The 15,000-nt window shown below is 33.7% G+C and overlaps 1 protein-coding gene across 4 annotated transcripts in view; it reads left to right on the plus strand.

Moving 5' to 3' along the window:
• The window catches only part of Fsn (F-box synaptic protein), a 38,303-nt gene that overhangs the window by 8,897 nt on the left and 14,406 nt on the right, over positions 1 to 15,000 (plus strand). Inside the window, exons 2-3 of one of the 4 annotated variants that reach the window (XM_043023401.2) lie at positions 9,279 to 9,369; positions 9,635 to 14,054. The exons of 2 other annotated variants lie outside the window; for them this stretch is intronic. In XM_043023401.2, the coding sequence (XP_042879335.1) occupies positions 9,279 to 9,369; positions 9,635 to 9,729 (186 nt within the window). In that variant the 3' untranslated portion in view covers positions 9,730 to 14,054. Of the gene's footprint in view, positions 1 to 9,278; positions 9,370 to 9,634; positions 14,055 to 15,000 lie in introns of those variants that run through there. One more of the 4 variants, XM_043023402.2, reaches the window with a different exon arrangement.

Raw genomic sequence — 15,000 nt, forward strand, 5'->3', positions numbered from 1 at the left:
CTTTTAAATTCCTCAAATTAAGAGTCAGTCTGGCTCCACCAACTTCAGTCTTTTTATTACTTTTCTGTATTATTATTATTATTATTATTTAATATTATATTATCATTATTATTTTATCATTGATATTATTATTATAATAGTAATTATTATTATTATTATTATTATTATTATTATTCAATCATTGGGGACGGGGAATAGATTCCTGCCCGGTCTCCAGGATGGGTTTCAGTTCAGAGCGAGGGAACTTCACACAACATACCTATACTTTTCCGACTCTTTTAGTCGCTCATTGTTTTAATTTTTGTACGTTTTACTGTATTTAAAGACACATCTGTCATATCACAGGCTCTATCAATACTGCACTCGACTAAAATTGTAGTTTATGATCCATATCCGCTCATTATTTTCTTTATACATGGTGTGATACAAGTATTGCTATTTTATGGGAGGACCAGAAGCAACTTAATTTTTTTGTAGTATGTACCATCATGAATGACTACAAAACATGTAACCATCCACAATGAAGATAACATAAAGAGGTAGGAAAGAATTGTGATTATAACTGTGAATGCCATTGTGTAAAAGGCATCCCTACTGGCACAGGAGCACATTGTAGCCATTGGGCATGGTTTGGGTCACCTTCCCCTTTCCGTTCTGCCTGCATATGTGCAGTACTTTAGAGTAAGTGGGCGGCAACTTGCTATGTATCATCGCTTTATAAAGATAGTGCTTACTAGAGACTGGATGGGGGCCATTCAAGGCTCTCTCTCTTGCTGGTGCTAGAAGTAAGTTTGCCATCTAGATTTTGGATGTTAGGTGAAACCCATTTTGCTTAATATTACAGCAATTATAGTAATTATGACTGCAGTTGTCATCATCGCTCACTCTTTACTCAAGCACAATAAAATAGCACAGTGATATAAAATCCCTGAATGTCACGTATGTCATGACGTCTGCTGTTTGGCCAGAGCTCCTGCTTCATGTATGTCGTGACACCTATACACAATGGGTTAATATCCCTATTTAGTATTTAGCATTATCTTTGGTAGTGGCTATATTACTATTTTATTATTTCCAGAATTATTACTTCTATTTTTTTCATTACTAATATTGTTGAATTAGTATTATAATGATGGAAAGATATAACATTTCTATGCCATAGAAGAAAAAAATCTGAGAATCATGACACCATACCATCAAGCTGTCACTTATGAAGTTATGTACTGCTAGAAAAATCTGTCAACTTTGAAATGCTGTATCTCAGGACTAGGGCTGTCAGAACTAAAAAAATGCCATGCCTATTCAGAGGGCAGATCTTAGAGTAGTCTCCATTGTATAAATATGTATAGATAGTATAGATAGTATAGATAGATGGATTCAGGTTCACCCTCAACACTTATGTATATGTGGACACAAACATTAGTGGGTTGACAATCTATCAATTCCAAGTGTTATTTACTTTTTTCTATATGTATGTCTTAAGACTAATTTTTTGATTGATTTATGAATATTGTTATTCTTTATTTATATCTTCATTATAGTGGTAATGATGAAAATAGAGATTGGTGTTTTTGGTTTTATTATTTCAGTGACTAACATTCATTTTGAAAGGCTTTATTTTTACTTATTTTTACAAATTAATCCATGTATGGTTGTTAACTAAAAACAAAGTATGACTTTCATAGACAGGTTTGCAAAAACACACCAGTCTGATAGGAGTGTGATCTCATAGAAGAAAAGTTTTTAAATTTTAATGAATCATTATTGTCATGCACAGAAAAAAAGGGGGAAAAAAAAGTCGTGTGTGACAGAAAGAATCCAAGGATTACGACAATGTAAAATTCAGTTGTATACACTGTCTCATATTATCCGCTTATCGTGTTATTAATATCATTATTGTATATAATTTTTTGATAATTACTATTATTTTTGGTACTATTGCTATAATTGTTATCTTCATATTGTGACTGCTTTTATTATACGTAGTAGTAGAGTTTATTATGAAAATTATTATCATCATTATCGTTGTTGTAATCATCACCATCATGCCTGGTTACTATTATTATAAGTTTAAGATATTTGTTGCTTTATTGTTCTTTTTGGGCACTTCATTATTAGGATTTTTACCATTATTAATACTTTTTCAAATAATGATAACTATAATGATAATGATGTCTTAGTGTCATCATCATCACCACTACCTACTATTATTACTGATACTGCCTGCTACATAGTATTATTACCATGAATTTATAATCATTATTACTAGCAGCAGAAGACTATATTATTGTTATTATTATTAGAAGTAGTAGTTTAATTAACCAGTATTATTAAGGGAAATGCAATGAAGTATTTGATACAAGATATAAGATAAGATGGGCATTTTCTTGCCTCTGTTTCTATGTGAATGAGATACAGTTAGTGTAAACTGTATATCTGTTACTGTTAGGCATCTTTTCTTTGCCTCAAGGGCACAAAGTGTTTCCCTGTCATTTTCACACACATAAGGGGGGACTGTTCTGCAATTAGTTGATTTACCAGCATGAGACATATTTTCTGATGTGTAAAACTGATTTCTTTAAACAATAAAGACCAAATTAGTGCTAGATGATTATTGAAATCCAGCATTTTTGTGATGGGGGGTAGTTGAGGAATTGTGGTCTTTAGTGGTTAGATTTATTGTGGGAGAGACAGGGTCTTTCTGAATTGGGATTATTCATGTGTCCATATGCTTATGTTCATATTTTCCTTTCTGTTAAAGCTTTCCCTCTCTTTCTCTATTCCTTGCTCTCCATGGCCTATTTGTCATTAAGTTCCCATTCACCCCCCCCCTTCCTTCCTACTCAAAGAGTTTGAGTTAGGTTTGGTATTGCCAGCAGATGCTTGATTGGAAGAGGGATTGACACAGGATGGGGAAGGGTAGACACACTACAGACTGATCCTTTGTATGCTCCAGGCACTTTTTCTTGAATGGGAGTCAGATCTTTGCTACTGGAACCTTTCTCATAAGGAGGATGAATACTTTTGTGATGGATACTGCTGGATAACAGTCTTCTGTATGAGTGCCCAAAAAATGCATAATGTATGCTGGCTAGAGACTAAGAATGATTGTGGAGGTAATGACCCTCTCTTCCATGTTTTGCCAGGGCTACAGCAGAAGGGTGAGAGAAAACTCAGGCCTGGATCATCCACACCCAGAAAGATGTCAGTTAAATTTGTTGGAAGGCCATTACTCTGATACCTACTTTGACACAAGCTGTCCTGTGGAGTTCAACAGATGACATATCTAAAAGGAAACAGCTAGTCAAGCTGAAGTTGAATGTGTTCTGCAGACACCAGAAGACATCTGCAGGACGTCTTTATAGTATCTGCTCATCAAGTTCAGAAAGATGTGGCTTCAATAATGCAGAAGGTTGGTCCAGGATAATTGTATGTCATGATGCCTGACCTTCCTTAGATTTAAGAACAGTTTGGATGGAATTATTTTTGTCTTTTTTTGTTTTTTTGTTTTTTGTTAAGAATCTTAGAATGAGGGAAGCTGTGGGAGGAATTCTGCATATTTCATAGTAAAAGATTGACTTTTGAATATATTCCCTTAGTTGGTTGACAAACCAGGATTTCCATAATGCAGCTAAAGAATTTTTGGCAGACCTTTAAATTATTTGTCATAAAAATAACAACTGTTGTTCTCGTTTTATAATTTTCTTTATCATTTATAAAAGTGTTGTACTATCGCATCATAATTCCTTTTATAAGTTTTTTTCAATTCAGAACTTTTATTTCAATTTCAATAGTTTTAGTTAGTATAATAACATAAAGGCAAAAGAAAACCCCTGCTTACCCTTAAAATAAACATGAGGCATTTGTGCAATGGGTCTAAACCCATTGTGGACGGGCAGTGGGTTAAGACCCATGGGTCTGCCTTTCTGAATGTTTAATGAAATGAGGTAGACTCAAGCTTTGCCCCACAACAGTTTTTTATATGTCCAACTCCTGATTGTTTATACATAAGAGTACTGAAAATCTCCTCTCATTTGTTTCATCACATTGTGAGACTTATAGCAGGTATTGGTACGGCTGTGATATTGTTTAGACAAATAATACCTGTTGTTTAGTGTTTTAGTCTCCATAAAGGAGGAATAAATGCTGTACACTTAGTGTAACATCACTATCACAAATTTATGGAAGAATACAGAGTCTAGCAAAAGATTTTCGTATGGTAAGAAAGAAAGAAAAATATTTACAGCCATATACACTACTCCCCCTTCTCACTCCTAGTGCCACTCAACAAAACAGACAAATTGACTATATGTTTTGCATATAGCCAAAAATTCTTATGGCATCATCTTGTTGCTTCCATCCACTATGTGTTAAATGCACAAATGTCATTTATGACATTTTGATTTTGCTGTCTCATATGAATGAGAATGAAGCATTTCATTTTGTTTTGTAAATGTAAAAATACATTGAATTAATATTAGCAGTGAGTTTCAGAAAAGAATATTATGGTTTCATAAATGCAAATAGAAATTTATTTTTGAAAAAGCAAAGCAGCAGTTATTTTTATGAAGCAAAGTAACCCCGTCAGTTGCATATGACAGGGACAACTTGTACTGTATTGAAGAGAGATTAACCCTCTCTGGACGGGTGGTACAGTGCTGTACCGCTCATTCAAAAGCCCAGTGGCCAGGCGGCACAGTATTGTGCCAGCCATTTAATTGATTTAGGCCTAATAATTCGAAAGCCCCGGCATTGTGACATTCAAGGCTAGAATGCCCCCGTCATAAATGGGTTAATGAAAGGAAATAAAAAGAGGAAAGACAAGAAGAAGAGACAGAAATATTGTATATATTTTTAGAAATGCACAGTATTTAGCTCTCTTTTTTTATTGCAAGTGAAAATATAGATATTATAATGGAACAGAAATAAGTGAAATATAGTAAATAACCTTTTTGATAAGATGTAAAGCAGATATTAGAACATTCAACCAAAACATCTGGGCCATGACTAGTGTCTCTATTACAATCCTGCCTAAAGCCTTCCATTGAATAAACTTTTATCAGTTTCTTGTTTTTGTAAGTAGTTTTACCATTTTAGAAAAAAAAGTTAAGACCTTTATTGTTTGTACCTGACTAGCACAGCTATTGTCATTGGACCATTCATTAAAGAAATCAATTCTTGAGTATTCTTAGTATAGTTCCTTCCACTTTCAGTTTTTACCACTCAGCATTTTCACCATTTGCAACTCTTGTACTGAAAACTCCTGTCAATATGAGTAGGGGTGTGTGTTTCAGATACAAGAGTTAAAACTAGTGGTGAACTTCAGTGATCAGCATTTACATATGATATAAATGTTTTAAAGTTACCCTAAAAACATATTTAACATTTAAGAAATGTATCAGTATCCGGCATATATAATGTTTGGTAACTTTTTGAGGGAAGCAGAAGCACTGATTTGCTAACACCATTACTTAGTATCTTTGATCACTTCACTTTAAGTTTGATATCATTTTGTGTGTAATGTGGATTATATTACTTTAGAATATACTTGGAAATTACTTGGAATATAAGCAGCCAATTATGCATGAGCTAATCAGTAAGTATTAGCTTTACCATTCTCAAAGAAAATTAGGAAGATTTTTAAAATAATGAGCTATGTTTGAAATATATGTGGGCAGGCAAGGGTTTTTAACGTTATGCAGTCTCACACTGCAATGTTGCCAACTCCATAGACTTAATTTTCATCAATTTATAGGTAATTATTAGTTCTTAATTAGTCATTTTGCAAATCATTTATGTCTTTTTATTTTATTTTACTAAAAGAGAAATGTAAGTTTGACATTCAATGCTTGTCTTGCATGCACCTCATTCAGCTCATCAGTTCCGTTAATTACTATATTACTGGATATATCAGATAAATCAGATATGTGCCTAAAGTATATGCCACCCTGTAATTTGTTCTATTTCAACTGGGAAACTATATGAAAATGAAAAGGTAGAAGCACACCTAAACAGACACACATTATTTTGTTTTTTTCTCTCTTTAAGCCATTGTGGACAGGGGATAGACTTGCTTACCCAGGCTCCAGGAAGGGTTTTATTTCAGAGCAAGGCAGCTTCACGCAACATACCTTAAATTTTCACACACTCTTTTAGTCACTCATTGTAGAACTAGAGCCGTTGTGTTTTATTTTTTGTGTGTTTTACTGTATTTAGAGACATATCTGTCATATCACAGGCTCTACCTATTCTGCAGTTGGCTAAAATTGTAGTTTAAGGTCCATATCAGCTCTTTTTTTTTTTCGTTAAACTCGGTGTGCTGGAAGTATTGCTGTTTTGGGGAGTACAAAAAGCAACTTTATTTTCTCGTATTTATGTACTGTTGTGAAAAAATATGAAACATATAACCATCCACAATGAAGATAACATGAAGAGGTAGTGAAGAGAAAGGAAACTTGTGTTTATGACTAAGTGCCACAGTAAAACATATCCCTACTGGCACAGGGGCACATTCCTTCATCTGCATTACTTTAGAGCAAGAGGTCAGCAACTTGCTATGGGCCATCGTTCTATAAAGATAGTGCTTGCCAGAGACTGTAGATGGGTGTCATTCAAGATTCTCTCTCCTGCTGGTGCTAGAAGAAAGTGGTGCTATCTATGTTTTAGATGTTAGGTGAAACCCATTTTGCATAATATTATGACAGTTCTGATGATTATGTCTGCAATTGTCATCATTACTCATAGCACAATAATATAACACTGATCCAAAATCCCTGAACGTCTTGACGCCTGTCATCAGGGCAGAGCTCCTGCGTCATGTATGATGAAAATACATGTCACCTGTTATTAACAGGTTAAGAAGTATACGATGTTAACCCATTGCGTACGGGTGTCATACATCTCTGCTCCAATTAGGCCTAAAAGACTGCTGTCAATGTGTACATGATACGACATTGGGATCTGCTCACAGTTGAAGTGCGCACACAATCAGGAAGTATTATGGCTATAACAGTGCCAGCTCCAGAGCTACAGGGTTCCAAAGTCAACCTAAACCCACATTTTATGATGGATTTATGGAAAAATATTGTTTGGGCTATTCTGTGCTACCCATTGGGTGGAGAAAACACTTTCCCATCACTCTAATTTTAGCCAGTGCTGCTAGTGTCATAGACCGCCCGTCCTGATGACTAGTTAGGTTGTTAGGCATCCCATCTACAATGGGTCGAGTTTTTTTTATGCGTGTTTTAATCCTTATTGCTGTGTAATGCAATTCCTTGATCTGTCAAAATTATAAGTATGCCAAATGATGGCAAAAAGAATTTGGCTAGGTTATTAAAGCAGCCAGAGTGATGTCAGGTCGTAACTCTCTCTAACTTTCTACTAGAGAGATAGCTCAGAGGAATCTATTACTGGATCTCAACAGTTGAAAATTCATGCAAGTAATATTTTATTTTAATAAATAGCTATGTACTCTTATTGTTTCTTGGAAAAAAGATGTCCAACCTTAGCTAAGCAAGTGAGGAAAGGGCCAGAAAAGTGTGAATGGAAGCATAGTTTGTTGCTTAAGCACTGGGGATGTGGTCTCTTTTTATAGGTCTTTACATCTGTTCTTTTCCACTAGCCAGATGGTTATTGTATACTAGTTGTTTATAACACAATTTTTCTAAGATGGAATTTTGGTCATTATGGAAAGGTGGTTGCTATGACAACTTTGACTGTATTGACCTTGTCCTACCACTACTCACATTGCCCAGAATATTTTGAGGCTGGTGTCATCAAATTCATTGTTTTCAATTGTTCTGATCTATATATGTATGATTTGCTAGATTTCTTTTTTTTCTTCTTCTGACTGGAGCCTTTGCCCACCCCATTGATAAGTAGCCTACTGTATAGGGGTTAAAATACTTGTATGACAGCCAGAAATGTAGGATTAGTATCTGTACTTGGAATTATATATTTGGAACAGTAAATTTGTTGACATGAATCGGTATGCATTTATGTAGATGTAGGTAGAATAAGTGATGCCTGATTTTGAAAGAATATATATTTGTTTTCCTTTTTACATTTGTAAGAATATACAAATTCTTTTTCCTTTTTACATATGTAAGAATACGTAAAATAAGAAAGGGTTACCATTTATTAGTATCATCATTTGGACTAAGGAGATAAGAAATCTTAGAAATAGGCACTTTTATATATGATAATTTATGCTTAGTAGGAAGCCTTACTAAAGTAATTCCAAATGACAGCTACACATTGATGTGCATGGTCAGTTAGGTATGATGCATGATAATAGATGTTGTTAGGCTATGGAGTACTATACGTTCTTCATATTGTTTCTGAACTTAAAAGAAGCAAACACTTTTCCCTCTTTTTTTTTTCTTTTTTTTATAAGAAAAAATACAGTGAACCTCTTTTAGAAGTATCAAATTTTAAGTGATTGATTTTACAGAAATTTTCTAGAACTGAAAAAGGTAGTCTAACTGAGCAGGTTGTAAAGGCTCAGATCAGGCAACCTTTGTGTGTCAATTTCAATACAGTAAGATGAGACGAGGTGGAGCAAGACATTGTACTCTCAGAGGAGCATTATTGCCTAATGGAAAAGGGATTGGAACATGTTTAATTACCACATTTTACATCAAGGTCATGAATGTGATCACACTCTCAGCAACAACTGAGAGCATAAAGAAGATATGTTATACAGAATATGTTATACAATGCTACATTTTGGATGTTTTTTAATGAGGACAAAGCGTTTGATCACTTTTACAAGGGGCAGTTTGGAACCGTTGCTGTCAAATCCACAGCAGCACACTGCATTCTCTTATTTTAGCAATTTGATACTGTACCCATTTTGTTTACAGATTTTTTTATTGCACATAGATGGTTCCACAAGTGCTTAGTCAGCAAGGTAATAATTAGTAGGAATACCTGACCTGACTTATTTACCCCATTCTGTAAATTTTCTGGGGTTGAGGGGAATTATTACTATTACCATTATTATAGTTATTAATATTATGATAATGATAATGATACTAATGAAAGTAATGATGATGTATGTAAAAAACAAAAAACTAAACAAAGCAGAAAGCTCCAGTGAATGGAGCATGTCCTTGGTGTCAATAGGTTAACAGCAACATCAGAGAAATGTATGGATGTGCTCTGAAAGTGAGAGATAATAGAAGATAAAACATTAGAATACAATGTAAAGTAATTTTGTACCCAAGAAAAAATGGATGACCATTTTTGCTTTTCATTAATTGTTGATCTCATTACAGGTAGGAGAGAGAATACGAGTAATATTGGACTGTGACGACAACACTTTAGCATTTGAGAAGAATTATGAATTTCTCGGTGTTGCATTTAGAGGTAAGCCTATTATAAAAACATGGGATTTATACCTGACTATATGCTGTGTCTCATAGTTCTAGTTGCTCTCCTTTTTATCAATATGATTAGTCATAAAGAAGTTTGTAGAACATTGTAAAGATTGCTGAATTATTGGCCTCACAGTAACCAGTAAGTTTGACAAACATTAAATTGATAGCCTTTTTCCTTCTCTCATGTTACAATTATTATTATTATTTTTTTTTTTTGTAGATAAACTATAATGCCCTTGTTTTATCTCTTTCAGGTCTGCCAGACAAGCAGCTATATCCCTCTGTTTCTGCGGTGTATGGCAACACAGAGGTGTCAATGGTATACTTAGGACCCCCATTGGATGGCTGACCCGCTGTATGCTTAGCACAGATAATACCAGGCTGCAGAGCGCAACATGGTTCCTCGCTGATCTCAAGGGATTGTCCGCCCACAGGCTCTCGTACATTATGACGGGTGTGCGGCAGGTCATATATGGCAGCAGCTGACTGCAGGAAATGACGCTTCGGCTCTAAAAGAAGGCTTTCAGTGAGTGATGGAGCTCAAAGGGGATGGATGGCCTACGTGCTAGGACAGATGTGGTGTTGGGTGAGCTGTCCTGCCACCTCCCAACAGAGCTGTATTTTACGCAAAAATGAAAATGAAAATATTGAATGATATTTAAAAAAAACACATAGGAAATAAGAGGAGAGTTTTATGACTTCCTGAGACATTTAGTGGCTTTTTTTTTTTTTCATGTCAAAAAAGATGCAAGCCATTGACGCCTTACAGTTGTTGAAAAAAAGGCATAGGATGCAAACCAAAGGGAAGATGTTAGCAGATGTGTGAAAACATCTTCATTCAGTGCAACAAAAATAGAAAAGCATGCCTAACAGAGTTAATCTCTGCACTATGTGCAATGTGCCTTGAGAAACATAATACTGGAGGAACATTGTCTTTTAGTCTTTTTTATGAAGATACAACTGTTTTAAATTATTGTATATGTATTTGAAAAAAAAAAACTATAGATATATATGTCTGTTAGTATATATATATCTGTAAAAGCTAATTAACTTTGTAAAGATGAACAGAAATTAAAGAAGAATGTCATGCGACAAAATGCAGTATTCAGGAGTAGAGGGAGCTTTTCATGTACTACCAGGTGTGTGTACAGCATTGGCTTCTTTTTTTAAAAAAGGATTTTGAAAAAAAGGAAAGTCTGAATGTACAAGTAATTATTTATTGAGGCAAATAGTGATATTATCAGCATGCTTATATTTTGCATTTTTAATAGTTTAAAATGTTTATGCATTGATCCTTCCTCATCTGTGGCTGAGTCATGGGTGACTGGTTCTGTTTCGTCAGTGGAATGCATTCCTTCAGCTCCCACCTTTTTTGTGTTCAAAGAATTGTGCTCAGGTAGCACATGATCTAGTCATTTAGTAGCAGAAGTGATCACACATTTCATGGATTGATGATGATGGATTTATAAATTTATTTTATACCTTTAAATTCATCAATTCTATTTCATTCTAGATTTCTCCTCTGTTCTATCTCCTCTCTCTGTATCTCATCTCTTACTCATACTTTCCCTCTCAGATTGTTTTCATATATAACTTTACGTTGATCAGCCTGTGAGTTTTCAGTTGCTAGATCTCATGTATATCTTGGAGTATGTTGTGATATCTACTTACATTTTCAAACTCTGATACAGACAGTTCTTCGGTGCTTTTCCTAAGACATTCCAGTTGCCAAGTTGGTCAGTATACTCTCTTGGCTCTCCATCTTCAATCTAAAGTCATTCCACTTAATTGTGGGTAGATTACATTCCTATTTGTTATTAATATAATTGTTTTTTCATCTTCTATTCTTTCTGTTTGCTCCTAGCTAAAGATGTGATAGGAGGAATATAGACCAGAAGAAAGTTACTATTACAAGTCAGGATGCCATTGTCATTTGTAGGTGTAGCATCGGATCTTTCTTTTTATTTTTTTTTTACTTTAATCCCTATTTATGAAAACTAATGAAGAACAGCCATTGGAACGGCTGGTGTTCATGTGCAGACAAAAGGGAAAGGGCGTGTTACCTGATGGAAGCTTAATCCCTTATTTAAGCTTTGCAATTGTTGTGATTTTTGAAGAAGACTTCCAGATTGTTCTGAAGTTTTATAATTATTATTATTATCATTATTGATTATTTTTAACATAGTTGATGTTGCCAATAATTTAATTTTTTAGCTTTATATTTAATTTTTATTTGTACAAATTGTCGTGATACAGAACCATATGATATTATTTGTATTGAATGAGCAACAGATCTTACCAAAAGTAGGGTTAAATTTTGTGTGTATGTATGTGTGTCAATATTTGTACATGTGTGTGTCAATATTTGTACATGAGTGCGTGTCGATATTTGTACGTGTGCGTGTCGATATTTGTACGTGTGCGTGTCGATATTTGTACATGTGTGCATGTCGATATTTGTACAGGTGTACGTGTCAATATTTGTACATGTGTGTGTGTCGATATTTGTACACGTGTGCATATACATGTTCATGTGTGTGTTTGCGTGAATTTGAGAGTGCATATGGTGAATGTGGACCTGTGACCATATATAAGTGCATTAATGAAAGTGCATTAATGAAAGTTGATTATACCTTTGAAAAGGATGAATAAGTACAACACACACAACTCAGTGCAATTACTACTTATGTATAAGGCTGTCCGAGCTATTGCTTGTTTATTGTGATTATTCAAAGCTGATTGTATTTCTTTCTATGGTTGATATCTTATCTGCTCATTGTCATCTATGTTTACCAGCCCATAAACTTCTAACATATATCATATTCATTTACTTTTTAAGATGTACATGCATACATTTCTTCTCTCCTTATTCTTCTTGTGTTTCTGTATTCTTTCCTTGTTACTCCCACTCATGCACATACACTGTTTCACTAATACTTGCACTTACACTACAAATCTTATTCACATGCTCAACTCACAATTTATGATTATGAGTGCAAATGACTTTTTTCATTTTTGTCCCTCATTTTGTCCTCTACTTAAACCTGAAGATAAGAATCATAGAGGATGCAGTTAGTTTTGAACCTATACCTAATGCTTGAATGATTCAGGTTTCATGTGTCAAAGTTGAATGTAGGACCTAATTTATTTGTTAATAATGCACTGTTCCCATTGGTTCATTATTGTTAATATGATAAAGCACTGGCATTGTATGTTATCTTTAGAACATTTATCAGGCACTTAAAAGTTACTTATAAGCTGAACACATAAGGTTTAATGCTTTTATAATGAAAGTCTAATAAATATATTCTGCATGCCATGTCATTAAATTTTGGAGGAAAATCTGCATGTTTTGTAATTTCATTATGGGGCATCTGACAACAGAAATACAATACGTGAATGGAGAAATAAAGGGATATACAACAAAAAATGAAAGAAAGACCAAAATCCTCAATGATTGGATGGTTCACCTTTGTAATAAATGTTACTTTACGATGTATGTTAGGGGATGTAGTGTATGTTGTGTTCTTTTTTTGTGTCATTACTTAAAATTGTAGTCACAAAGAAAATATATTAGATCTGCCATTGGTCATTACATTTATGGAGAGAACTTTTTAGGCTTCTTAAACATTTCAAATTACTTTTTTTACGTTGTACTTGAATGCAGAATGAAAAACAAACTGGAGAGACTGGACATTTTTATGTGAAATGATAACTAAAAATCTACATCACAGTGGTCTCCTTCGTACCAAGTGTTTTATATGGTCTTGTAGAGTAGAAAGATACTGTTTAGTATTTTGTTATGTTGGCACTATTTGCCCAGCATGTTCACATATGTACATATATTTAAGATTTGTAAATATTTGTTTATCTTTAATTCTAGCACAGGAAGCAGGGATGATGGTGTATGTATGATGAACTTGTGTTGAGTGTGCTCTATGTGCACTTTGATTAGGGCTGGTAATGGTTGCAGTACAATGTCAGAATCCATTCATGAAGTATATTTTTAACACACCCAAAAACCTGTTACTTTCTTCCAGAATTGATAGCTTTGCACATTCACTTCCATGGCTTTAATGCAGTTACCACATAACCTCACTTATCATCCTTGTTCATCTATCATGGTCATCACTCATGAATACTGTTAGATTGTTTTAGTTCTTCATCATTATCTAACTTATGCAGAGGGTTAGTTGAAATATGGTCAAGGAATGTCATACTGAAGCTGGTTAGCCCCAAAAGAGCATGAGCTTTTGAAGATATTTGTGAAGCATGGTATGCTCACTGTGAAGCATACCATTATGTTTTGCATATTCTTTATTTTTGGGGAAAAAATCAAACATTAACATGCCAAAAACCATGTCCAGTAGGCAAAAGCAATATACATTCCAGTATTCTAAAACTTTTCATATATTCCATCAGCATTCATTATGAAGTTCTAACTGTTGCTGGCAAAACTTGTTGAATATTTATTTTATGTAGAAAAAAATGAGGAAGTAATAATTATAGTTTAAGTTCTGAAAGCATTGATGTTGCGACTGGTTTATACTGCAATACAATCCCAGCCCTATTTATCATTGAGTGAATGTTGAATAGACATTTTTCACTGAAGTTAAAAAGAACTTACATAATCAGTCATGTAGAAGTCTTGTCAAGTAAATCATTTGAACTATCTGTTGACCTCTTTACTCCCTATTTATTTACTACAGTATTGCCCGCGTTTACTAAATTCCCAAACGTTAATGTTACTTAATTTTAAGAACATTTAATAAAGTCATCACTCTCTGTATGAAAGGAATTTGTTTACAATATTTAGAGTGCAGAGAGTAACAGAAAATACTAATATGTATCCTATTTGTATAATGTTATCATAAAAACTCTTTGGTCAAGTAATAATGAGACTGAATTAAAGGGGTGCATTGAATCATATATATTCTGTCTTCCAGTCTCTTAAGTGAATAATCATGTTTTAGGGTATATATGAAGTTCAAATTGTGCAGTTAAAATTATAGTTGCTAATTATTATATTCATTTTTTTTTTTCTTTTGTTTTTTCTTTCTCCAGGGAGAAATGTCTTCACAAAGATTTTTATCCCAAATTTGTTACTGATCATTCCTTGTAATAATATAGTGTAGATTGAATGTCAATGAAGACATTTCTGGACATTGTTGATCTGATACATTTAAACACAACAAAATGATGTATTTTATTGAATTTTATTAAAAGGATTCTTATTCAGTTTACAGCTCAGTAAGTTCACGTAAAATGACAAAACTTGTGTTATTTTCAGCAAAAAATCAAGTGTAGGAAATTGTACAGGTATGATAGATGATCTTGCAAAATATCTTTTAATGTAGATAAAGAAATTCCTAAAGTTTGTTTGCAGCAATTCAAAACCATTCTGATAATACACAAAGGATATTCTCTTCAATAAATATTTTTATTAAATGTAGAGCAACTGATTGTATCATTAAGTAACATGTATATATCATATTCTTGCCTCCAATATATCTTTAATCTCACTTTAAGAAGAGCATGAGCACATAGTTAAACTGTAGTTACAGTTTAATTTAATTATTAAAATTGAAAATCAACTGTAGATAATTGTTACAGACTGCAG

Source organism: Penaeus japonicus, unplaced genomic scaffold, assembly GCF_977035675.1.
Source record: "Penaeus japonicus unplaced genomic scaffold, GWHDUDI00000001_assembly GWHDUDI00000002, whole genome shotgun sequence".
Classification (NCBI taxonomy): Eukaryota; Metazoa; Arthropoda; class Malacostraca; order Decapoda; family Penaeidae; genus Penaeus; species Penaeus japonicus.